The sequence below is a fragment of the Pectinophora gossypiella genome, chromosome 7 (assembly GCF_024362695.1).
Source record: "Pectinophora gossypiella chromosome 7, ilPecGoss1.1, whole genome shotgun sequence".
NCBI lineage: Eukaryota > Metazoa > Arthropoda > Insecta > Lepidoptera > Gelechiidae > Pectinophora > Pectinophora gossypiella.
In genome coordinates, this window is record NC_065410.1 from 9,563,065 (window position 1) to 9,587,553 (window position 24,489).

Here is a 24,489-nt window from a genome sequence, read left to right on the forward strand (position 1 = left end):
TCTGTATAGGTAACCTCACAAAATCAGCATCAGAGAGTTCTCTCTCGGACGCTTGTGAGACGACGAGCGCCAAAGAATCAGCTAGAAGACACGACGAGAAGGACGTATGCAGCGACAACGATGAACACTATGCCGAAGAACATAAGGACGAGATTGTAGACTCCTGTGACGAAGCCAAGCAAGAGTATGACAATGAGAAGGACTTGGAAGTAGAGAAGGAGAAAAGCAAGTTGCAGAAGCAAGGGAATGTCGTGCTCAGGCGCAAGTCGAAAGGAAACCCCTTGTACAGAAAGAGTGAGTTTTAAACGTTAACTTAGTCTCCTCGCGTGTGGGATGCAACTTACATAAACAGCCGAAGGAGGTATGGAGCATAATCCACCACGCTGCTCCACCGTGGGTTGGTTAACGGCTAATAGCCAGGACCAACGGCTTAACGTGCCCTCCAAACCACGGAATCATCTTACTTTTTCGGACAATCAGGTGATTCAAACCTTTACCAAAGTCCTTACCAAACAAAGGACTGCTTCACAGTGAATTCGACAATGTCTCCATCGGGAATCGAATCCGGAACTCCAGATCCTGAATTTAAACTAAAATAGAACTGCTTTTTCTCTTATCCGTAATCCTGCATTAAAAACAAATTACTTTTGATTTTAAAAATAGGTGATTTTATGTAACAACTTGTCTAGGCGGCGGAAGTATAGGCGACTCGAGCGAGTCTGGCTCGCTGGACACGACGGCGGGGCAGTCAGGCGACGCGGAGGGCGCGTTGCGCACCAGCAAGTCCGACACCAGCCTCACGGACTCCTTCGTCGTAGTGTCCGCGCCGGCCTCGCCGGCGCCCACACACAAGCAGATACAGAAACCACCTATTACTGAGATTGGTATGTTTCACAAAAATGATTTTTCTTTTTATTTTTTTAATTCTGAAGGACATGTGTACTTAGGTTAATGTATTTATTGTACGGCCCTTTGTTGCCTGTAATATCTGTCCATGCCTGAGTTTAACCGTGACTATGATGGTCATGTTCGGCTAAGGCGTGTCTTACATCTTAGCGTTACGGGTTCGAATCCCGGCTAGGGCTCTTAACAACTGAATTCGACTTAATGAGTTTGATATCATGTTTGCAACATAGATAACTGCCTGGTAATGGCAATAGGCTCGCCTTCTATTACATGGGACTTAAACATAGCTGGCGAAGAGTGGGTGTGTATACAGACCAGGCAAATTTAATATGTGTTACAGAATCAGGAACAAAATGGGTCCGGCGGCTGGTTCTGCGCGGCAAGTTGACGATGCACACGGCGTACGAGCGGCGCGACAACGCGTGCCCCGCCTCCGTCACCGCCGTCGCCGCCGCCAAGAGCGGCCGCGGGCTTGCGGTCGGGGACGCGCGCGGGCGGGTAAGCTTACGATAACATAACAGAATCAGAATCATTTATTAAACGTAATTATCATGGATAAACTTGTTGAAGGTCAATGTAACATTTTTGAATTTACGTCATTTCGCAAGGTGTTATAGCTGAGGAGAAGAAATGACAAGAAACTGCAACAGCAACACATCTTTTAAAAACCAGTGAGGGGATACATGACAAGTTATTTAATAACTAGGGGAACACATTCAATACCAGACATTTTTATCATTTAAGTAGTCATTAACACCACAAGCTCATGCCTATATCCCAAATGGCATGGTAAAAGGTACCCCGCTGCCTATTGTACTCTTTCTATTTCTCTTTTGTTTTGTATTTTGTATTTTCCTGTTTGTGCAATAAAGTATTTGTTATGTTATGTACATCCATCGCAAGATGAACTAAGTACTCACACTTCACCGAACTTGTTCTGTTCTACTTCTGTCTTTTGTGTTTCTGTTAGCTTATTATTTTCCACTAGGTGTGTTTAAAAAACTGCTTGAGCTTGATCTTTCCGGGAATATCGTAAAAACCGACAGAGAGATCGTATTTTCTAACACGATGGACCATTAATGTGATCACCGGTCAGTCCTGTCAGCGTAAGGAAAATCATAACCACCTTAGGCCTTCGCATTAAAAGCGTCTGCAAGTTGTCGTCTTCTATTACGGGCATGAGTTTATGGTTATTCTATACATGGCGATGTGAGATTCATATCCTATATACGTAACAATTTACCATTTGCTAATTTGATAGGCGATCGAATGATCACTTTTCACTAACTCAATATACATTATCTGTGTCTTATAGATATTCCGCTGGTCGGCTCCGGACATGTCAAGTTCGTCTGGCGCTAAAGGCGGCCCGGCGGACCACTGGATACGAGACGATACCGCCCCCTACTGCACACAGTGTCAGGTACGGACAGACTAATAGATTCTTCACGAATGTCGTGGGTCGAGGCCCCTGACATGGCTCATGTATAGACTACTTACTTACAGCAGTAAGTAGTAGATACGAAGCCAATGACTGGGCGTTTGACTCATTTTTTGCGCGCCATCTATCGAATGTCACGTGCGATTTCTCTCACTTGCCTGGGAACGCACCGTTGACTACCGCGACGTCAAACCAAGCCAGCAAATCACAAAGAGATTTCTGAGGTGTGTTCCCATCGGGATTCGAATCCAGGACCTCCGAAGCCCGACCCTCAGCCACTGGAGCACAGAGGCTGTTATTTATCCTGTCTGGTTATCGTGTAGGTCCGGTTCACGGCGCTGGAGCGGCGCCACCACTGCCGCGAGTGCGGCTGCGTGTTCTGCGGGCGCTGCTCGCGCTACGAGGCGCCGGTGCGGCGGCTGCGCGCGCTGCGGCCCGTGCGCGTCTGCCAGACCTGCTACGACAACATACACAACAAGCGGGACTAGACACCTATATACTATACTCTAGCTTAACCAAACTTTGCGGCTACTCGAGATTCTTACACCGAAATTCAACTTGACTTTTTAAATGGTTCTAGATTCTGTAATGACATTTAGTAGTTTGCCATGATTCGCTTATACACACTTATATATCTTATGCGCAGGTACAAATACGAGGCCCGAGTGCTTCATAGATGTTTTGTCGCAGTAACGTCTATGTTACATTCTATTCGTTTAGTTGTACTCGCAATAGCTAATTGAAGGTAAAAAATACCTCGTAAAACGACGATATACGTCGTACGTCGTTGTAGGTTCATACCAAAACACAGTATCACGTTATAGAGATACGCAAAATTTCCGAAAACAATTCCAGTTGAATATAAGAATGCCGAGTAGCTATATTACATTATACAATGCCGCCACTATAGAGCAAGCGGCTTGGTTAGATAATGACGTCATGTACGTCATGTATTTACATTGATTGCCTAAAAATATAAAAACGAACAAAAAATGTTAACTAAATATTACATGTCAAACTCTAGCGACACTATAATGTTCAAATTATATACGGAAAAATAGTTTTTATCAACTCATTTGAAGCCTACGAGACTATTTATCTATTACTATATTGTAAGACATCTCTGTATCACATCCAATGGTAATATTCGCGTATTTTTTTCAACTCTTAGAACATCTGATGTAGGCGTAAACACTCAAAACTACGTGAATTTCGATGTGAGTTATGTGCAAGATGCATTGAAATCATTCATTGCACAGGAATAGGTTGAAGTTATGACACGTGCCTATAAAGTTTAAAATGTACTTCTAGTTAGTGGCGCTATGAAGTAGGAATTTGAAACCTAAATATGAGACCGAATCTAAACCGTCACAGAGCTCAAAATGTGAACAGCTAAGGAGGTTTTTCATGGATCTTTAACTAACTGGCTACTAAACATAGACGGCTGATATAGATCTCTATACATATAGACGTATAGAGACGGGAAGTTTCTTGTAGGGAATGCCATGCGTGAACAATACGGTAAAGTAATGAAAGTAACGCTGCGATACGGCAAAATTAGATGTTACAATTCAAATACTTTCGAGATGTAATACGATGCTTGATATTATTTTCGTGTAAATGACCATAAAATGCTTTAAGAGTGTTTAAGTGAAGTAGTATTGTATTATTAAAAGTTACTTATCTACTATTTTCAATATACTTATTTATAATGTGAGAATAGCGTGTTTAAACAAAAGACAACTATAAAGAGGTGTACGTTAATCTCACTGCCCTTGGCTGAAATTGTCGTATGGCGCACGTAACACAAAAATACAGAAAAAAAATATGTTTTCGATGTTTAGCTACCTTTTGTTAACTTATAAATGTATAAGTGTTAAATTAATGTTTGCTAAGTGTAATATTTAGATTACAAATTATAAACTTATATTTTTACAAGTCGTTCGCCCCAATTTTTTCTACACGCAAACATTATTTACCGTTATAGGGATATTTTGTTGTAACATTTATTATTATTTGAAATCGTCATTAAATCAGTATTAATAATATAGGAAATGTTATTAAATAGTAATCTACTATCCTTTATAATCGATCTCAAAATTAACATGCTGTTTTGTTGTTTCTTTTTGCTGAGTCAGCTTCAATTAGTGTGTAAGTTTAATTTAAATATATAGCTATATTAATTAATATTATTATTTTTAATCTATTCACACAGGAAGCTGTTGTTACTTTACAATTGTGATATAATTTATTATATTTGATTGGTTTATTATTAAGGTGATGTGTTTCAGTCAGCTAGGTAACGCTGCGTCAGTAGATGGCGTTACTTCTGCAGTTTTCGTATTTTTTTCCATTTATTCGTTTAGTGTTGAGTTCTGACCCAGTGAAATGTTAGGTGGCGAAATCTTACATACATTATCTTTAAGTTAAGCTACAATTTTGAAGTATTTACTGAAGATATCATATTGAAACATTGCATCAAAAGTTGGTGTCATTTCAATTTGTGTACAAACACGAAGCTGTCACACACACATGCGAACTAGGTTAGCTATTAAAAGAGATGCATAATTTGAAGTCTACTTCTAACTTCTAAATGGCGCATTTGGTAAAGCAGTAGCCGCCATTCTTAAGGTTCACGGTTCAAACCCAACTGCATGTTTTAATTGTTTTTACTTTTTGTATTTTTTTTTACAATTGAATTTGGCGAACCCGTCTATTTGTTACGGAATTTTCAAAAAGTATCACTTTTACCAATAATATTATAATTAAGTATACAATAATTTACTTTGCACTAAAGTACCTTCCGTAATTTCCGTATTTTTTATTTTGTAAAATTCTAAGAGGCATTAATCGCATCAGTGAACATGCGGCTAACTAAAAAACTACTGAACGGATTTTCATACGGTTTTCACCAATGAGTAGAGTGATTCATGGGCGTGCTTTAGGGTTTATAATTTATACAAGTATTTTTTTTGTATAAAATGGTTCAAAAATGATGATGAATGTCAAACATAATTATCGTTACAAATATAGCCGACTTGGAGCTTTCGGCGAAAACGCTGCCTGAGCCCATTGAGATATAACAAAACAACGTATGGTTGAATTGTTCCTTTTTTGTAGGTATACCGAAAAGTCCACAATATGTCATAATAATTATATTGTGTATATGTATTGTATGATTTTACAAATAACGATCACAGTACAGTAATAATAAGGTAGATTTTTCCTAAATTGCGTAGGTTCAAACTTTGTCGCATCGCGTTTGAAAGATGTAATAGCGCTTCAGGACGTCCCGCAAGCACGGCGCTGATGTCGCAGTATCCGCATATAATTATTATGACTTGTCATTTAGTTCCAATAAAATCCGCGGGACTTCATACGTATGTCAGTGACAGCTGGTGATAGCATGCGGGACACTTAGCACCTAATCGAATTCTATGTTGTTTTCGCGCCCAGTCCAGACGACTCACAGCGCATTTCTGGACATATATTTACGCGTGGTGTTTATTGTTAGGTTAGTTAGTTCAGGTTAGGACGTCTTTTTATAACGAGGACGTTAAAAAAGACGAGGCTGGGACGTATTGAAGTAGTATTTCCATATATACGCGGCCTGAAATGGGCTGTTTCGGGGACCTGAACTGGTTGCTGTCGAACTTATTATCACGTTTTCTTGATTAAAATTCATAAATAAGTCAAATAGAAAAAAGAAAAAAGATTTTATTTAGTTTTAGATCTGTCATGATGTCTGTGATGTTTGTTTATTATACATAAGAATTTCAAAATTTATCTTATTTTTTTCCCAAAGGGCAAGGCAAAGGGAACTATGCCCATACAGCCATGTCTTGTGTTTTTTTTTTCTTGATGATGATTAATGAAATGATGAAACCTAAGCCCCCACCCTCGGAGCAGACTCCTACTCCGAACCCCAAACGAAGTAAGCGGCTTGTTGGCGCAAAGCGAAAATAGATAGGTACACTTTGTTTATTGAATATTCCGATTTAATAATACTATCGGGAATGTTTTCCGACTAATGTGATCATTAACCACAAAACACCACTTCGTATTGATTATTTAGATTATTCAATGAAGAAAGCAACCTTCCCGTTCCCGGTCCCACCAAAAAGTCCGCGGCAAAGAGAATATAAATAAATCTGTATGTTGGATGGAAAAACAATTAATTATAAATGACTACTATTTAGGCCGGCAAATGCAACAACTTCTTTTTTGATTTGGTTTTCCCCGAAGGGTAAGGCAAAGGGAACTATGCCCATACAGCCATTTCATTTTATGTATTGATTTTTTATTATAATATATGTCCTCTTTTAAAACACGGTATTTACCCATTATTTAAAAATGTTTAAAATACTGTGTATTTGTTTGTTTTTGTGTTTTTACAAAAATATTTTTCCAATATTCCTTTTCTCAGATTGTAGTATTTTTAGTTTTTTATTTATATTTATTCTCTTCATACAAAATCTCTTTATAAATTGTCACTGACATTCTATTACACTTGTCAAGTAGTCAAAGCCTTTAGAAAAAAAAAACTATCACGCACACAAACTAACATTGACACCTCTACACGCTCAGCAAATACACTGTAATCTGCACCACTACAAATGTAGAATTGATCAAAATTGAGGGTCTGAAATATGGTACTTCTCGTATTCGGACCCTAAATTTTTGTTAGTTTGCGAAAATAATACACCAAAATATTACTATTTATCGGTTTTATAACAATATTCCTCTATCCGTTTTCCTGTAGCACTGCATCAACTTTTGTATGGAAAACGAATCACCTTAACACGACATAATATGAAATTTTGAGAAAATCATGTGATGTAAGCTGAAATTTTGTTAGTACTAGTCATGTGTTTTATATCGTATTTGTTTTTAATTCTTCCTCGCAATCATTATTTATAATGAAAATCACTTTCTTTTAAATGTATCATTTACTAAACTATATTATGACATGTAACAAGTTTTGATGCATTTTAGATAACATTCCTAGTCGCATACTAGCATGGCAAATGATCTATTATGATATTATGTAATTAACTATGTGTAATCGATACTCTATATTTTATTTAAATAATTTTTCGTGCATCTTTATACAACATAATAAATCCTCGTAAATATTGATAAAGGTAATTAAATACAATATCTGCCGAAATATACAGCAGTTCGACCCTTCAGCTATTTTTTTACAGGGTAAACAGTATTCTATATATTACCATGTTACTACGCTTGTAACTTGCTTGCTGGAAAAAATAGCTTCACAATTTACGGAAGTCAATATAATAGCGTAAATTATCTAGAATCGTACGTGTCAGTTACTCGAACGTAGTTTTCTATATTTGTAAATTCTTAGTGAAATCTAGAAATTATATCTCAAATGATAGGGAACTATACTTTTGAGATTTGAAGTGAAAATTCAAATTTACGCACGATAGCTTCGTTACGATAATGTAAACCGTCTAGCCCCGTAGATTAAACCACATTTTAATATAAGTGGATGTTGTTCACCCAAATTGTATAGAAAAATACTTTACAGACAATATTCTACGTTGTTTAGGTAGTTGGTAGGCACTGAAGTTTATGCCGTTGAATAATGTATTCATGTATGAATGAATAAAGTGGTACAGTCAACCGACTGAGTGTTTCAATTATAACCTTTACACAAAAGAAATAGCCAGCAGTCTTGTTGGCTGAACTGAATAAGGTTTTCTTTGGGGGACTATATTTTCTATCACCAAAATTTATATTTGTCATCAAGATGTATCACCTAATAAATAGATCTATCGCCACGAAATATTTTCGTTCTCAGATAAACAAAAATTGTTCCCAGGTATGAATTATCAAATTAATGTTAATATATGTGTAAAATAAGAGATCGATAACCAATAAAATTATATTGCATTACATGAATATAAACTTCGTTCTTATAATAACAGTTTTGTTACTTAAATAATAACTCTGTGCTCAGAATGGTAGATCTGTCACCAAATAAATCGATTATCGATCCCTGACTGCGACTCCTTTTTATTTGATATTTTGTCACCAATACAGTAGTAACATTTTATTTCGTTCAGATATTAAATTAATAGTATTCGTTACCAATTTAATACATCAATTTATAATTTTAATGAAAAAATGATCAAAGGGGCGGAGACAAATTGGCGCGCTTTAAAAATTGACCAATCCGGCCTCAACGATGGGTAGTAGGTAACTAGGTTCGATCACACGATGCGCGACGCGGGCGGCGCGGCGTGCCATAAGCCAGCTATTTTAAACCAGCGCTGATTGTTCAGTGGTAATTATTTTAAACAATAAATATTGATTATATTGACTTTAATTGTTTTATTTACTACTCTGCTAAATATAATTTATACTACCAGTGGAAATTTAGAACCTTGGGAGTCTAGTTAAGTAGCAGAATGTTTTGGTTGAAACGATGATGACAACCCTAATTTTTTATTTGAACTTAATGCAATTTTCTAGTAACATAATATGATTTATTGGTAATCTCTTTAAATTAGTTTGTTTAAATACTTATTAGGACACACCTATTATAATACATACAAAAACATTTATTTGGTACTAGACCTTATATCTCAGGATTTTAGGTGATTTATTGTGGAACTGATTTTGCATTGTTTGGTGACTACATTTTGGTGACAGATCTACTATTTTGAGGACAAACCCTATTATTTAAGAAACACAAAACTAATTAAATTGGTGATAGCTTAAATGATACCCTTTTCTTTGGAGCGTGTTTATTTAATGTGGAATGCAGGAACGCAATCAGTAAAAAACAGTTTCAACTAAACATAATATTTATTATTCTTCATAATATTTGAACTCTCATTATCTAAAATATCTACATATATGCGCGGATATTTACATGCTTACGATAAAATCACTGTAGAATATAAATTAACACCCAACAAAAATTTCGAAACAACATTAATTTTGATAAATTAAGTACAAATTGTCCGATAGATTTTCTTTTTTTAATAAATAAGCGGCAGTTTGGCGGGCACAAGAAAACATGTCACAGAATAAGGTATCGGTACAAACTATCCTAGGGTTTAATGTATGTACTTTGTATGTAACAGCGAGTAACTTTAATAAGTTTATAAAATATGGTGCCGTTTCATTTGTTTATGTGCACGTATTCAAAATATTCTATTACATCTTACCTACGATTCACAGTTATCACAACGTATATAATTTGGACGCAAATACCAATATAATAAAATCATGCGGAAATGAAATCAGAGTTTTTAAAATCGCTAGTTACTGTTGTGGGTATGTCCTAGTATGTAGTTCAATGTAAGACTGATAGTCAAATTTTGATATTTACGCCCAAAGTAAGTATAAGTATATCGTCAACTGGATACATCTGTTATATAGACATCGAATGCAACAGCTATGGCTATGGCAGTAACCTCGTCCCTGCGATAATACACTGAGTTAGTACAATTATAATTACATGGTACACGTCACACGATTATCAGAGATTTAACACGTTAGATCATAGATTTACTACTACCGTAGCTTGAACATCAGCGCTCAAAAAGTGGGACGCAAAGTATAGCGACGTTGGTTGACAGTACGTCAGTGCGTGATTAGACGCCGAACTGGCAACACGGGGAAATGCGTGGTATAAACTTGCAAAAATAGAAGCTCAAAGCGAAAAAATAAGGATGGAACATTACATTTCTAATAAGTAATGACATTGTGCATGTTATCATAGTATAAACATTTTAATCGCAGTAAAATCCACCAAAATTATAATTTTTGTTTAAAATACACTAAAACAAGTACTCGGGAGTACGTCAATCCGAGTCGCAGTATAACCCGACCGCGTTGCGAATCACCACGCGCTAATATACGTAATAAGACGATGCGTACTTTCTTAATTTCATACGATTGTATTGAATATATAATTATACCGCTGTGTACGAATGTACGTATATAGTTAAACAAGCGCCAAGTTTTCACCGCATTTTTGTATCAAGCGCTGTATCTACGGTAGTGGTAAATCAATGCTGTTAGATAGAATTAATTCTTGTCACATTTAATATATTGATAATTATACAATCGCAGTTGCCTTTTATACACGTTACTTGAGTATTAATATAAGTTTTATACTGACAATCGCTTTATTAAGCTTTATGAACCCACGGCTTAAGTAGATTTTAGCACATCTATACAAAATAAAGCTCGCTTAGGATTTTTATAGCAAAATGCAGATAAATCGTCTGTCAGTATAAAGCTTCAATAGATTTAAGTACTATTAAAGGATAGATTCCAGTCACGTAGGAATACGATAGATCTCATAAGATAAACATAGGCCACAATTCCTGCAGACACCTCCTAATTTTAAGTTATACCTGTCATTTTCTTATCCGCCGAAAAGGAAAGGGACGAATGACCCAGGCGAATACAATAGGCATCCCGTTCATATACGATTCTCGTTTGACGCGTGCTCTCAACTTAATTCCGTCAGGTTATTGACCAATATACAATTTTAGGGCTTTTCAAATTTTTGTCTAAAATTGACGTGTGTTCCACAAATTTTATGCCTTTCGATTACCCGTCCCTTTCTTTTTCAGGGGATAAGAAAATGGCAGGTATAACTTAACATAAAATTAGATGGTGTGTGCAAGAATCAGCACCATTTACGTCAACAATTAAATTATATTGTTACTTAAGTCTCAATTTTAAGTCGCTCCTTCAAGGTGGCGTGTCAGAAGAGCACAGAAGTTTGAAAATATAGATAGAAAATGGACAAAGTATTGTTTCATTATAAGACGTCGAAGACATAATTATCCGCTAAAGTTATACCTCCAGAAGTTTTTTTGGTTTAATTTTTAGAATCATGCTTCTGTGATCTTCTATCCTTTTTCTATTAGATAATTTTTACAATTAAGTATTACAAGTCGTAAGTACAGGTGCGATTATATTTATGCATTAGCTACTGATATGCATTATATTATTATATATTTCATCTACATTATCGAATTTAGTGAACAACCTGGAATGTAACACGAATAACTTTTCTATTATGTTGTGGTCGTATAGGAAAATCATTATACCATTTGTACTGTATTAGATTTCCATGAGAAAGGCATATTTCTGAATGCTTGTACGTTTATTATCACCAATCAGCCAAGAGAAAACTTCATAAGCACAGGCTGACTTTAGGCGAAAAAAAAAAAGAAATTAATAACAGAATAACTTAATTAACATAAAGTATAACTAAACAAGTAATAACATGTAAGTACGCAAAATTTCCTAAGTTGAAAATTAAGTTAATGAACGAACGAAAATATCATTAGCTCCCCTACCTACACACCTGTCTGTGTTCACGAATAAAAAAAGTATAAAAAAAACAGATCCACGAACGGTAAATATCCTACAAATTTACAATTATATACAAAAAGGAAAAATATATCCAAAACCCTATAATACAATTACGTAGTTTGTTAAGCGATAAAATACTGCATTGTTCGTTTGTTAGATGGTGCGAGCGCCGCCGCGCCGCGCTGGGAATACTGTCCGCGCAGCGCGCTCGCCGGCACGCACGGGCCTACCTACATACACCAACACGTAGCATACAGTGCAGCGCAAAAGCACAGTGCGACGGACGATAATAATTAAGTACAACATTACTCTATTCTTGTGATACACTGTTGATTTACATCCAACCAACATTTCATCTTACAACAGACATAACTTGTCAATAAATATTTTGATTACAATCTGTTATATTTAACTGGCATCGGAGTCACAAAAATATTTCCACTAATATTTCTTAGAAAATTAGTTGTGTTGACTCTAAGAGTCGCTTTAAATCAACATTTCGTTTCTGATCGCTTTGCCTCTCGTCTGACAATTTCATGAAACGAGTTATATCTTATAAAGGGGCGCTCAAATGTATCCATTGTTATTAGAATGTGTTGTCGAGGGGCTATCACTACGACTCGATAACTTTACGTGCTTTTCAAACAAATAAGTGCATCTTACACTAGCTACGTGGTAGGACTGAATAACCCCAGTAACATTTTCAACGTGAGTGGATCCCTCATACCACCGAAACAATTTGAGCATTTTATAGTGTTGTCTCACTCTAATAGTCGCGTACAATGATTCACAACAATAATATTTTGTACAGCGACCGGATACACCCATGGATAGGTTAAGCAAGTAATGAATAGAAAATTAGAAACATTCAACTAAGTTGCGCATCGCAGACAAAACAGGCAGTAGCGCCTGTCGCTCGAGCACCAACTCACGATACACCGAATCCCAAAAACTCTAAACTTGTAATAATTCCATTCCAACAATTTTGAATAAACAGTCGATGCTGACACGTCAATATTCAAATAACGACCATTAAGTACACATTCACAGACATTCGTTGGTTGCGTTACCATATTGGCTATTTTATAGGATTATAATGTTAGTGAAATTAAATTACACGTTACTCAAGCTTCTTTGTATAGTTGAATTGATCTTTCTGTTTTTATAATGTAAATATTACGTGTGATTTTACAATGTTTTACACTGCGTCGGGCGAGTGCCGGTTCAGACGTCATTGGGGAACTTTTGCTTTTGACAATAGAACGGATCGTGACGCTCAGTGTCGACGAGCTATCGTCGCAAACTGTGGATGGAGTTAATAGACAACGCTTACTTAAGTCGCGGGTGTGATCGCGTGCATCACGCTAGTGCTATAGAGCCTTATTTCCTTCGATGCGAGGAGAGCGATTGACTCGCAAGTTCGAAATCAAAGGCATATACTTTTTAAAGGACGCTTTCGTTTTTCGTATCTGGGTACTCTTCAGTGACGTCTGCTCACTGTTCGCTGTTTTCACCAGCCGCGATTCACCCGCTACTTGAGTCCGCGCAGGCGTGGCTTTCCGTTTATAGCGGCGTGGGCGCGGGTGTGAGGAAGGGGTTGGTGGAGTGTCCGGCGTAGGAGGCGGCGCGGCCGGCGGCGCCGAGCGCGGGCGCGCGGGGCGCGGGCGCGGCGGCGCCGGCGATCTTGCCCAGCCACGCGTCGGGGTGCGGCAGCGCCGCCGCCACGCGCGCCGGCGCCGCGGGCGCCACGGGCACCGCCTCCTCCGTCAGCGCGCGCAGCCCCATCGACAGCTGCTGGCACATCGCCGCCACCGGGTCGTCCATGCTCTTCTCCTGAAATTAAAACCACTCAAATATAAAATGAATCCCTTACAGGACGAGTGCCAAAATTTTCTTCGTTCCCGACTATTTATAGAACAAACAATCAAATTGTATATATATCACGGTACAGCTTGTCACACAAAACTCTCGTTCTTACAAAGGTGCAATTTTTATACACACGCAACTGTATGTGAGACAGGCAGTCCGAGCGCGATCCTTACTCTTTACTTTTACGAACTGAAGTAGGTACGCAAAACGTACAAAAAGTAGGGTAATCGTACTCGTGTCTGTACGGGGCGGAGTGTCCCTTCTATACGCAGCATTATTGTGTACTAGCTATCCGCCCGCGAGTTCGCCAGCGAAATGTCTTTTAACTTAAAAAAATAGTAAGTTTCATAGAAACTTTGACACCGCTTTTTACTCCCTTAGAGGTGGAATTTTGTAGACAGTACCTACTTCCTAAAAAGAACACCCAAGATACAAAATGTTGAAAATTACGAGCGAATCACACAGTGAACTTTCGCTTTTGTATAGATTCTATGGCTGAACTCTCACCTCGATAGCAGCAATGGGTTGAACATTGTTCTCCTCGGGCAAGCTGTGGTTAGCGGCGGCTGGGACCGGCCCTCGCGGCGGCGAGCCGAGCCCGAGGCCCGTGCGTTGCCGCTCCATGTTCGACGGTAAGTCGCTGATACGCAGCGACATCTGACGCTTGAATGGGGAACTGAAAAAACATATTTTTTGTGTTAATACATGAAGACGCACAGGAGGAGCCCAAAGGCCAGCAGTACTTGTTGTTTGATACCGATCAACAATGCTAAGCAATGTCGAAAGCGGCCAGATATTGGACTAACAGTTCAATAGCAGTAGTTGCGAGTAGCTTTAATTTCAGGCTCCTTTAGTGCTTCGTAGGGGACGCAGAATCGTCGATCACAGCTATAAACACTTGTTAACAGTCATTAAGCCAAGTGGAAGGCCGTTGGGCGACTTGAAAACTGACGAATGGGCTGCCTACTAACCATCCATCCATCACAACTAGCAATGGTGCAATGCGGAGATCGCACGCACGTGGCTCATTATCAGCGTCGCATTTAATCTAGGGATAGATATTCTTTTAACAGACCTGTTATTCAAATGCGCGAAGCCGCGGAAGGAGCCCTGTCGTTCGAGCAGATGCGGCGCGGCGTGCGGGCGCTCCACGGCGAAGGGGTTGTGCGGCGTGGGGCGGGGCGCGGGCGGGGGCGCGGCGGGGTGCGCGGGCAGCGCCGCCAGCGCCGCGTTGACGGCGCCGCCGCCCGCGCCCGCCGGGGACATGCTGGCGTCCGCCTCCGACGCGCGCCGGCCCGTTATACCTACAACGAGACACTTGGTTTGAGATCACTTGAAAGCGGTTAAGGTATAAGCATATCATACAGAATTATATTACCAATATATGAATTATAATACCATATATGGTATCAATTCCCTATTGATCCGTAAAATCGGTACCTACATTTTGATGAGAACGCAAGGCAAAATACTGGGCCGATAAAATACGACAAGTCTTAGAAACGAGAGATGAGGTACCGACCTGACTTCCTGAAGGATCCCTGCCGAGTGAACGCATGGCTAGCGGCGTCGATGCTCATAGACACGGCACACTCCTTGTCGCGTCGTTGCTTGCGCTCGAGACACGCGGCGAACGCGCACCCTACCGCGTGCGACAGACGCTCGCCGCTGTCGCGCGACGCTAGAAACCCGTGACACATCCACCGCCGCGTCGTACCGTCCCGGCAGATGTAACTGTAATACAAATACGATTATTATTATTGCGTATGGCAAGAAATATCCTACGTGGATCATATGCTCCTTCAACCAAGTCTCTGCCGCATCCGTCACACAATGCGGCTCGGCTATGCCATCTGGGAATCGGTGCGGGCACTCGTTCACTATTTTTATGTTAGTTCATTGGGTTCGCATTCATAGTATGGTTTCTCAAAATACATCAACAGCAGTACATACTCAAACACACAAAATAAAATACATAGGAAAAGTTCCGGTATGCCTGCCAATTATAGACACACAAAACACCGACTTTTATATTATTAACTGACAAAAATATACCTACTATAATGTAAAGAAAATATGGCACAGTAAATTTTTCAATACAGAAACACACGCAAGATGAGATGAAATTGCAGATTCAGATCAAAATATAACAGTAGAAACCACATGACAATTAGTGGTTCTCAAGATTAGTTCCAACATACATAAATCTTTTATACACTGGCAATTAGTTGTCTATTTTTTTTTCCTGAAAGCTAAACGAGGCTACAATTTGTCTTCAGAGATCCTGTGTACTTTGATTTCTAAAGAACCAATGCAATCTTTATTTAATTTTTATTATTTATTTATACATAACGTTCTATTTATTATATTTACTAAGTTATTCGATTTTCAAACTACTTTTATAATACATTTTATCATAACACGGTATTGCTACAGTTACCGATCGCTTAAAATCCGACATAATGGATGACTTAACGTGATGATAAGAAGTACAATAAATTCTATGTTGGGGTTACTCGTCGTTAGCGGTACTCCAGTTGTTGTAGGATAATTGTTATAAGTTAACACAGTCAATCCGTCACTTAAAATGTTCAAAAGTTTATTTATAAAAGTTAAGTTTATTTATCTGAGCCGAATTTTACGAGATATCGTTAATAAGTGATGAGACACACACACGAAGTGAGTGCGCTGTTAGCAAAAATGCCTGTACGATGGCTCGTACATTCCAAGTTTATCATTTGTTCAGTCAAAGAGTATCGCAAACCACATACGGAACAACAAAAATGGGGAAACAATGTTAACAAAATATGCGGTTAACCACTATTCGCCATAAGGTAAAGTACCTACAGTTTCGATGCAGGAAGTAAAATATATACAACAAAATTAAAAATTCAAATATCTTCATTTATGAATGGAATTCTCGGCTAACTCCTATTAGAGCATCCTAGATTTTTTTTTTTTGACGTGACTTATTGTAGATTTGCCGCAGATGGCATGTTAATGCCATCCGATTAAGTAGTTATACTTGGCCGGACAAATGGGGAGCGCTGAAGGCTCTCACCCGAGAGCATCCTAGAGTATTACATAGTATTCTATGGCAGCCTGGTGGAATATGCTCGATAGTCTACTCAGTTCGTTAAAGAGAATGCTGTGATAATGGAACGTAAAAGCTTACCACATTCACACCGATTTAGTACATTAGAGTTTGAGATCATAAACCACATAACGAGAGAAATTTTCTTATGATGTACGTACACTCAAACATTTTACATATTAGCGATGTGTCAAGGAAGATGCAGCAAGTAATTACGGGCCGGATGCTCGGCGGTTAATCTGCTCATCTCCGCTCTAGACCGTTTGAGAGGAACTCAAGTGATTTGTCGCGTTATACCGCAAATTACTTGGCCCCTACTTTTTATTTTCACGTCTCTTAATTTCGAAGACATTCTTGTTCGACTATATTCGGTATGGTAATTTCCGTCCTAGAATTACTATGGATTGTGTATCATTCGCCATATTTATCTAAAGTCGCAAATATGCGGTTGACAAGTAGTTTACTTGTGACATTGTCTATCCCTCTATTGAGGAGCTCGGTGGCGCAGCGGTAAACGCGCTCGGTCTGCGATTGTTGAAGTTAAGCAACTTTCGCAAAGGCCGGTCATAGGATGGGTGACCACCAATCGGCACTGGGCCCGCGTGGTGGTTTAAGGCCCGATCTCCCTATCCATTCATAGGGAAGGCCCGTGCCACAGCAGTGAGGACGTTAATGGGCTGGTGATGATGATGATTGTCTATCGCAACTTCATAGGGATTTGAATAACATAACACAGCATAACGTTTCTATCATCGTATCGTAGGCAAAGGTGTATAGCATAATTATAATAATACACCCACTCCTCGCCATTTATGTTAAAGTCTCAGTCATCAAATGCCAGATATTTCTAATTAATTTTGGGAAAAAATGCATTTATGCATTAACTTGCCTGTTTGTAGTAACTTGGTATAGCGTAAAGCTCACAATACATACTCTGACACGGAGTCCACTCATAGCCATATACATAACTAACGCAAGGGATTGAATTTTGCAAAATTCCGCCTTAGTGAGTACCTACGTGTTAAAAGAAACCCTTGTGCAAAATTTGAGACTCCTAGCATTTGTACTTTCCGAGATTTCGTGATTAATCAGTGGATTTTCGCTGAACTTACATGAAGATAATATTTCTAACTAAAATTAAATAAGCTATAGTGTGCAGTGTCTCACCTGAACCCTCGCTCATGGTTCCGGTCGGGCGCGCAGAAGGACACCTTCTCGATGGTCTGGTCGACGATCAGCCCCTTCGTTTCCTCCTCCACCACTCGCAGCCCGTCGCCGCTCACGTGCAGCACCGCGCGAACTGGTCGTCTTCGGGAATTCTGCAATTTGAAACATTACACATTGGTTACTTTTATTGCACCTATGGGCCGGATATTTTTGTTGCATTCATTCTGGAGCCAAAAGGGTTATAATAAATAATTTATTTTCTTTCTTTCATTCATTCTTTCAAAAAAGGCCATATTGAAGCGATTCATCTAAAAGGCAATATTGCTATTTGACAAATCAAAAAAAAAAACAAAAATATTTATTTTTCACAATTGGCTTACATAGTTAGCGCTTTTTGAACGTCATAAATTAAATAACATATTATGTCACTAGCTGTAAAACTACTACCACATCGGAAGCTGTAACGCTGAGGGAAAGACGTGGCCAGAAAACCTCCCTAGGGCCCTACTCGTACTGTTTCATGTTTTTCTTTCTTTATTTAAGTCCCGTTTGTATTACATATAAACTTAAATACAATGGTATTACAATTGCAGACGGTCGAAGGAAATTGTTGACATTACTCACTTAATTTTGTATGCGCAAGTGTCAAATTGCCATATTTAGATGAATTGATTCAATGTGGCATTATTAGATCCCCAGATCCAAGCACAACTGTATTAATTTAAAAAGCCTTGAATCGAAATACCTAACTAGCCTGTTCTGATTAAAAACTAGGTGACCAAGTTACAGAGAATGCCAAAAATTTCACAGAGCGAATAGAATAGGAAATGGTATATTGTTTACTAAATCATATTGTGTGGTTTTGGCACGCTTTTATAGCTGTGTTGTGGACTATTAAATGCTATTTTAAACTTGGATTGGTCACATTGTACAAGTATGCGGGTTTTGTAAAGCTCTGTTGACTATTTTTGGAACGCGCACTTTCCATACAAAGTGCGCAGAAAAGCTAGTAACACTGAAGGGACGGTCGAACGGATTATTTATATGATCAGATTCTTAGCAGAAAACATTCAGTAAGTTTACTACACTGGAGCTGCGTTGATAAGAGCAAAGCCCATCGCTCGGAATACAGTAGCATAGTACAAGATACATAAACTTATATAAACGATGCAATACGGAATAGGTATTTCTTTCCAAAGCATTGAGCTAATGTTTACAAACGACTAGTCATCGAATTGATTAGGAATTCATTTACGTTGCTTTTATCTTAGATTTGACAACTCGATATGGTTGAGTCATTTAATAACTTGACACTCAACCCGCTTTGCAACGGATAAAAGAGATAGCACTCTGGAAATCAATTTGGAATTATGTTATGAATCACGAATGTTTAAATGAATCGAACAGGACGGCGCATCAGGATTTTTTTGCTTTGTTTGTAGGTATTGATTTAATTTGTACCTTGGCAAATTAGCACTTGACGGTACTTTCATAGTCATTTGTAATTCATAATTTGTTTGGCTACTTATTTCATCATGCAACGGCTGTACTTTTGACTAACCCAGTTGGGGAATACAGTCGTGAGTATATGGTATGAGTTGTTGTAATGCCCGACCTATACCAACAACCCTCCGTCGGCTCCGATTCCGTTCAAAAGGACGCACAGCTTAGAGCTGATAGTGGAATATCAAGAAGACTCACCCTAAGCAACTTGAGCGCCTCCTCGCAGACCTGCATCCCCCGGGACTCGAAGACCTCGACGCAGCCGAGGTACTTGACGGGGAAGGTGCAGGTGCCGGCGCGCACGGCGGCCTCGTCGGCATGCCACTGGTGCGGGCGCGCCGACTCGGGCGGGGAGCCCTTGCGCCGGCGGAACGACTCGCGGAACGAGCGGCGCAGGCGCTCCATGCCGGCGCGCGGCGGGGACAACGCCGCGCCCGCGCGCGCCCGCCGGAACGACGACCGCACCGACGACTTCTGTGCGGACAACATGACAACATGCAGTACGTTAAGGTTTGTCTAATTGAGATAAAATATAAACTGAAAAGTGCTTAGACTGGATTCATATCCAACACATTTGTACCTAGTACCTATCTCAGAAACTACAAGTGTTAGGAGTTTTACAGTGAGGTTCATTTGCTTTTAGGACGTAGGTGCTTACTATGGCGGGATTTTGCGAAATTCAATTCCTAAGGGGGTAAAAAGCGTAACAAAGTTTATATGAAATTTCTATAGTTTATTAAAACTAGAATTAGGGTTTCCCAATAACTAAAAAATACACATTGGGTATTTAAAGAAATTAACTTAACTATTTTTCTAAACAAACATTAAAAAGGGGTGAAATAGGGGGTGTAGGTTTGTAGGGAAATATTTTAGTTTTAAAGCTATCAATTCCTTGTTTGTTTTGTTTCGTCGTATAAACCTAAGAAACAATAAGACATTCTCATTACAAGGAATGTGCCTCGTGGACTCCTTGTAGAGTATATTTTGTAAACAAGACGGAAGCAAGCACATAAGAGAGAGACATAATGAGTTCCTGTGCCAGCCGATAAACGCACATAAATGAAAGCAAATTCTAAGAATCTGATTTCTTGGATAAAAACGTTTAACAGGTCTTAGAGTAGAGTTCTATTAGGGTGAAAAGTAATTAAGCAGATTCATTTTATTAAAATACATAAATACTTAAACAATTAATCACACCTAAAGCCTATTTATTTATATTGTAAACCATATCAAATTTCTTGTTTGTGATTTGTGTGGTAAATTAATATTAATCACAATAAATTTCGTCCATGAGTTCGATGACCAAACACAAAACGAAAAAAAAATATTATATATTCTATATATAGGTTTTTTCTACACAGAAAATGTTACCCTCGTGGGACTTTCTGTACGGTCACGAGCATTAATATGTATACACTTTGGTACCATGTCATTTCGACATATTTGACAAATTGAACTGTAAGTCTCATTAAATGTCAAATATGTTAGTGCGACAGAGTCCTAAAGTGGGTAAATTATATTGCTCATGACTGTACGAGGATTATAAGTTTAACCTACGTTCATCCGCAAGACCTTCTAGAAGATGACTAAAGGATCACAATAATATACAATTCAAAAACTGTTTTTTTGCCCATATAAAGACAATATTAAAAACAATTACAAAAGTATCAAGAAAAGCACAATAAGCGGCCTTATTCCTTCCCTATCATTTCCTATCTAACGTAGACTTATACTAGTATACTAAGATGCTAAATCGACTCTTCCTCGTCTCAACACGGCCTTATCTGAGCATTTTGCTATTTTAACTTGACATTTTACGTCCTCGACTTAAGGACTTTACTCACTGGAGTCGAGCATATCATACTGCCAACATAATAATACGAAAATAACGTCACGCCTGACTGGGGTAAACTCGAGTTAAGGTTGAGGAGCCGTCTAAGAATACCGATTTTGAGGTGACTTCGAGGATCTTAACATATTAGAATACGGGTTTTAATGTAGGTGTATAGACTTGGTAACCTGTCATAAGATATAACCATAAACAGCCTGTATTCATCCCACTGCTGGGCACAGGTCTCCCCTCAATCAACCGGAGGGGGTATGGAGCATACTCGACCACGCTGCTCTACTGCGGGTGCGGGTGTGGAAGTGTTTTTACGGGTAATAGCCGGGACCAACCACTTAACGTGCCCTCCGAAGCATGGAATCATCTTACTTTTTCAGAGAATCAGGTGAGTCAAGCCTGAAAAGTCCTTACCAAACAAAGGACAGTCTCACAAATGATTTCGACTATGTCCCCATCGGGAATCGAACCCGGACCTCCAGATCAGGAGCCTAACACTCTTACCACTAGACCACGGAGGCTGTTACCTGGTAACCTGTCACTATAAATAAAATTGAGCATGTCCATCTTAGGATGCCACTACTTAGAGAGGATACTTATAAGTTTAAAACGCAGCTCTGTTAATATTAAAAGTAGAAAGCTCAGCAAAGTGTGTATACTCAGTTCATTTTGCGTTAGATGTACCTCTGACTAGCCCAATTAAGAGTATAGACGTGAGCTTATATTATGTAGGTGTAAGTAGCATAATGTTAATGACACAAATCCCATGAAAAACAAAAAATAAATTACGACGAACGCAGTACGCAGTAGTACAGTCATGAGCAATATAATGTACTCACTTTAGGACTCTGTCGCACTAACATGTTTGATATTTAGTGAGACTTACAGTTCAATTTGTCAAAAAAGTTAATGTGACATGGTACCACAGTGTATACATATTAATGCTCGTGACCGTACATACGGAATGACCCTAACTTTCCTCAGTAATAGATTAAGAATGAAAGATACCTTCTCCACGATAAGGAAAAAAGAAACGTATAAATTACTCTCGAGATAAAGTCAAACCTGCGGGCCTAGCACCAAAAGCACGCGACTCTTTCTCGCGGCGACAGAGATCGTCTGTCTCTTTCTGTGCGGTACTATGAGAGAGTGACGGGTGACGTATGTCGAGGTGAGAAAGAGTCGCGCGCTTACGGTGCTAAGCCCGCTGATGTAGTTGTGTATATCAACTAGTATGAAGTGTCCACGCGGGGCCTATCTTATGTAAACACTTCGCTATCTCGTCTTAAGGAGTAAAATCCTCCATAATTTGTGAGGGGATATAACTATACGTCATTGCAGGTAAGCATCCTCTGCAGCACTGCTCAGTTATACTTATGAACGCGACGAAATTTGAACAATTATAGCACTTATTAAATAGATAAAATGATAAGATACCGTTACTACATTTTTTGTACGTATATATAGTACCTAATACATTTTTTAAACAGATAGTAGGTACTTATACCCGCCCGTAAGCTATAACATAACATTGCATCACGCCTGTATCCCCGCTGGGGTAGGCAGAGATGTATAGTATACACACTCACTTCTCCCAGCTATGTTTAAGTCCCATATAATACGGGGCATGACTATTGCCATTAACCGGGCACAAGTCCTGGAAACCGGGTGATATCAATTACCTATGAAAGTATAAGTGCATGATATTTGCATCACAGCAACTGTGTATGGAAGAGTGGACATCAGCTCACAGCAATTGGGGTAGTCAGAGGTACAGTCATGACCAATATCATGTACCCACTTTAGGACTCTGTCGCACTATCATATTTGACATTTAATGAGACTTACGGTTTAATTTGTCAAAAGAAGTTAATGTGACATGGTTACAAAGTGTGTACACATTAGTACTCGTGATCGTACATCCATCGCCATATGAACTAGGTACCCACACCGAGCAGTAACCTCACTGAGCTTTCTGTTAGACCAACGTGATTGATGGTGAGCCGTATCACCGTCTACTATAGACGTGGTAGTCTTCTTCTTATCGTGTGGGTTGTGAGATGGAATACCAACCTCATCAACCCTGGTGTCAGGGCCTTTAACATGGCTCTTGTAACGACTACGTACTTACATCAGTAAGTAGTAACCGGGATCAACGGATTAACGTGCCTTCCGAAGCTAGGATCATCTTACTTTCGGACAATCAGGTGTTCAGCCTGTAATGTCCTAACCAAACTAGGGATCGCAATGTGTTTTTTTTTTGTGATATGTCCCCATCGGGATTCGAATCCGGGGCCTCCGGATCGTGAGCCCAACGCTCAATCACTGGACCACGTGTAAGATACGCTATAAATAAAAAAACTCACAAATCATCGTATTCTTTTATACCTTCCTAATCAATAAAATATGGTTCCAATTACGGCTTGTGTAATGTTACGCCACAGATCATATAATACTAACGTACAGATGCCTCACGTCATACAACGAAACTGTGCCGTTCTAACTCGGGCAATTCTTCGGGCTATTTTTAGTTCTAATAAATGACCACTAGATGCCGCTAAAACGCCCCTTTTTTAGCGGCATCTAGTGGTCATTTATTGATGGGATCGAACGAATCGAGCGACATCTAGTGAAATTTCAGCTTACTGAGTGCAAGTTATTGCAAGCACAATATACACTTCTCATCAAAAAAATCGAAACACTTCCGTTTTCATTGTTTCTGTCCGAATTTAACACAAAAAAGAATTCATACGATGAAAAAAAAATACATAAATGTATAGCTGGCAGTTTGGCCATTACAGTAATAAGTGAAAATTCTAAATTCAAAATTAGAATTTCATTTGTTTATCTTATAAACGAAATGAATCACTGTTTTGAGACAAATGTGTGTTTAGGGTTGGAGTACATTTAGCGTTTAAAAACTAAAAATTGGCGCCTATCCTTAAACTTTTTGTTTTTTATTTCAATACTGTGACTTTGGGACGTCTGAAAAAAGGTTTTTTTTTTTAAAACGTATGGATACTTCGCCCACAGAAGCCGCCCAAGTTGTGGCATTGCTGGATTCTGGCCTTAGTCAGCGTGTTGTGGCTGCAAGACTGCATCTATGCCTGTCATCTGTTCATAGAGTCTATAAACGTTATCGGGAGACTGGTTTGTTCACGCGCCGTTCAGGATCTGGCAGGAATCGGGTCACTTCTGAGCGAGATGATCGATTTATTGTAACAACTTCTTTAAGAAATCGACGCCTTAACGCTTTTCAACTGCAGCAGCGGCTTCGTGTTGTACGAAGGGTGGCTG

The 24,489-nt window shown here is 39.0% G+C and overlaps 2 protein-coding genes across 7 annotated transcripts in view; one reads left to right on the plus strand and one right to left on the minus strand.

The window, feature by feature from the left end:
- LOC126367979 (WD repeat and FYVE domain-containing protein 3) overlaps positions 1–4,617 on the plus strand; it is a 52,944-nt gene extending 48,327 nt beyond the window's left edge. For all 6 annotated transcript variants that reach the window (XM_050011754.1, XM_050011758.1, XM_050011755.1 and 3 more), the window contains 5 exons: positions 10–294; positions 690–884; positions 1,247–1,404; positions 2,222–2,329; positions 2,671–4,617. In XM_050011754.1, the coding sequence (XP_049867711.1) occupies positions 10–294; positions 690–884; positions 1,247–1,404; positions 2,222–2,329; positions 2,671–2,835 (911 nt within the window). In that variant the 3' untranslated portion in view covers positions 2,836–4,617. The remainder of the gene's footprint in view (positions 1–9; positions 295–689; positions 885–1,246; positions 1,405–2,221; positions 2,330–2,670) is intronic.
- Positions 4,618–9,162: 4,545 nt separating this feature from the next.
- LOC126368039 (protein numb) overlaps positions 9,163–24,489 on the minus strand; it is a 30,886-nt gene continuing 15,559 nt past the window's right edge. Inside the window, exons 2-7 of the mRNA XM_050011897.1 lie at positions 19,548–19,823; positions 17,847–17,998; positions 15,108–15,319; positions 14,661–14,889; positions 14,093–14,261; positions 9,163–13,549 (exon numbers count right to left, since the gene is read on the minus strand). Of these exons, the coding sequence (XP_049867854.1) occupies positions 13,280–13,549; positions 14,093–14,261; positions 14,661–14,889; positions 15,108–15,319; positions 17,847–17,998; positions 19,548–19,823 (1,308 nt within the window). The 3' untranslated portion in view covers positions 9,163–13,279. The remainder of the gene's footprint in view (positions 13,550–14,092; positions 14,262–14,660; positions 14,890–15,107; positions 15,320–17,846; positions 17,999–19,547; positions 19,824–24,489) is intronic.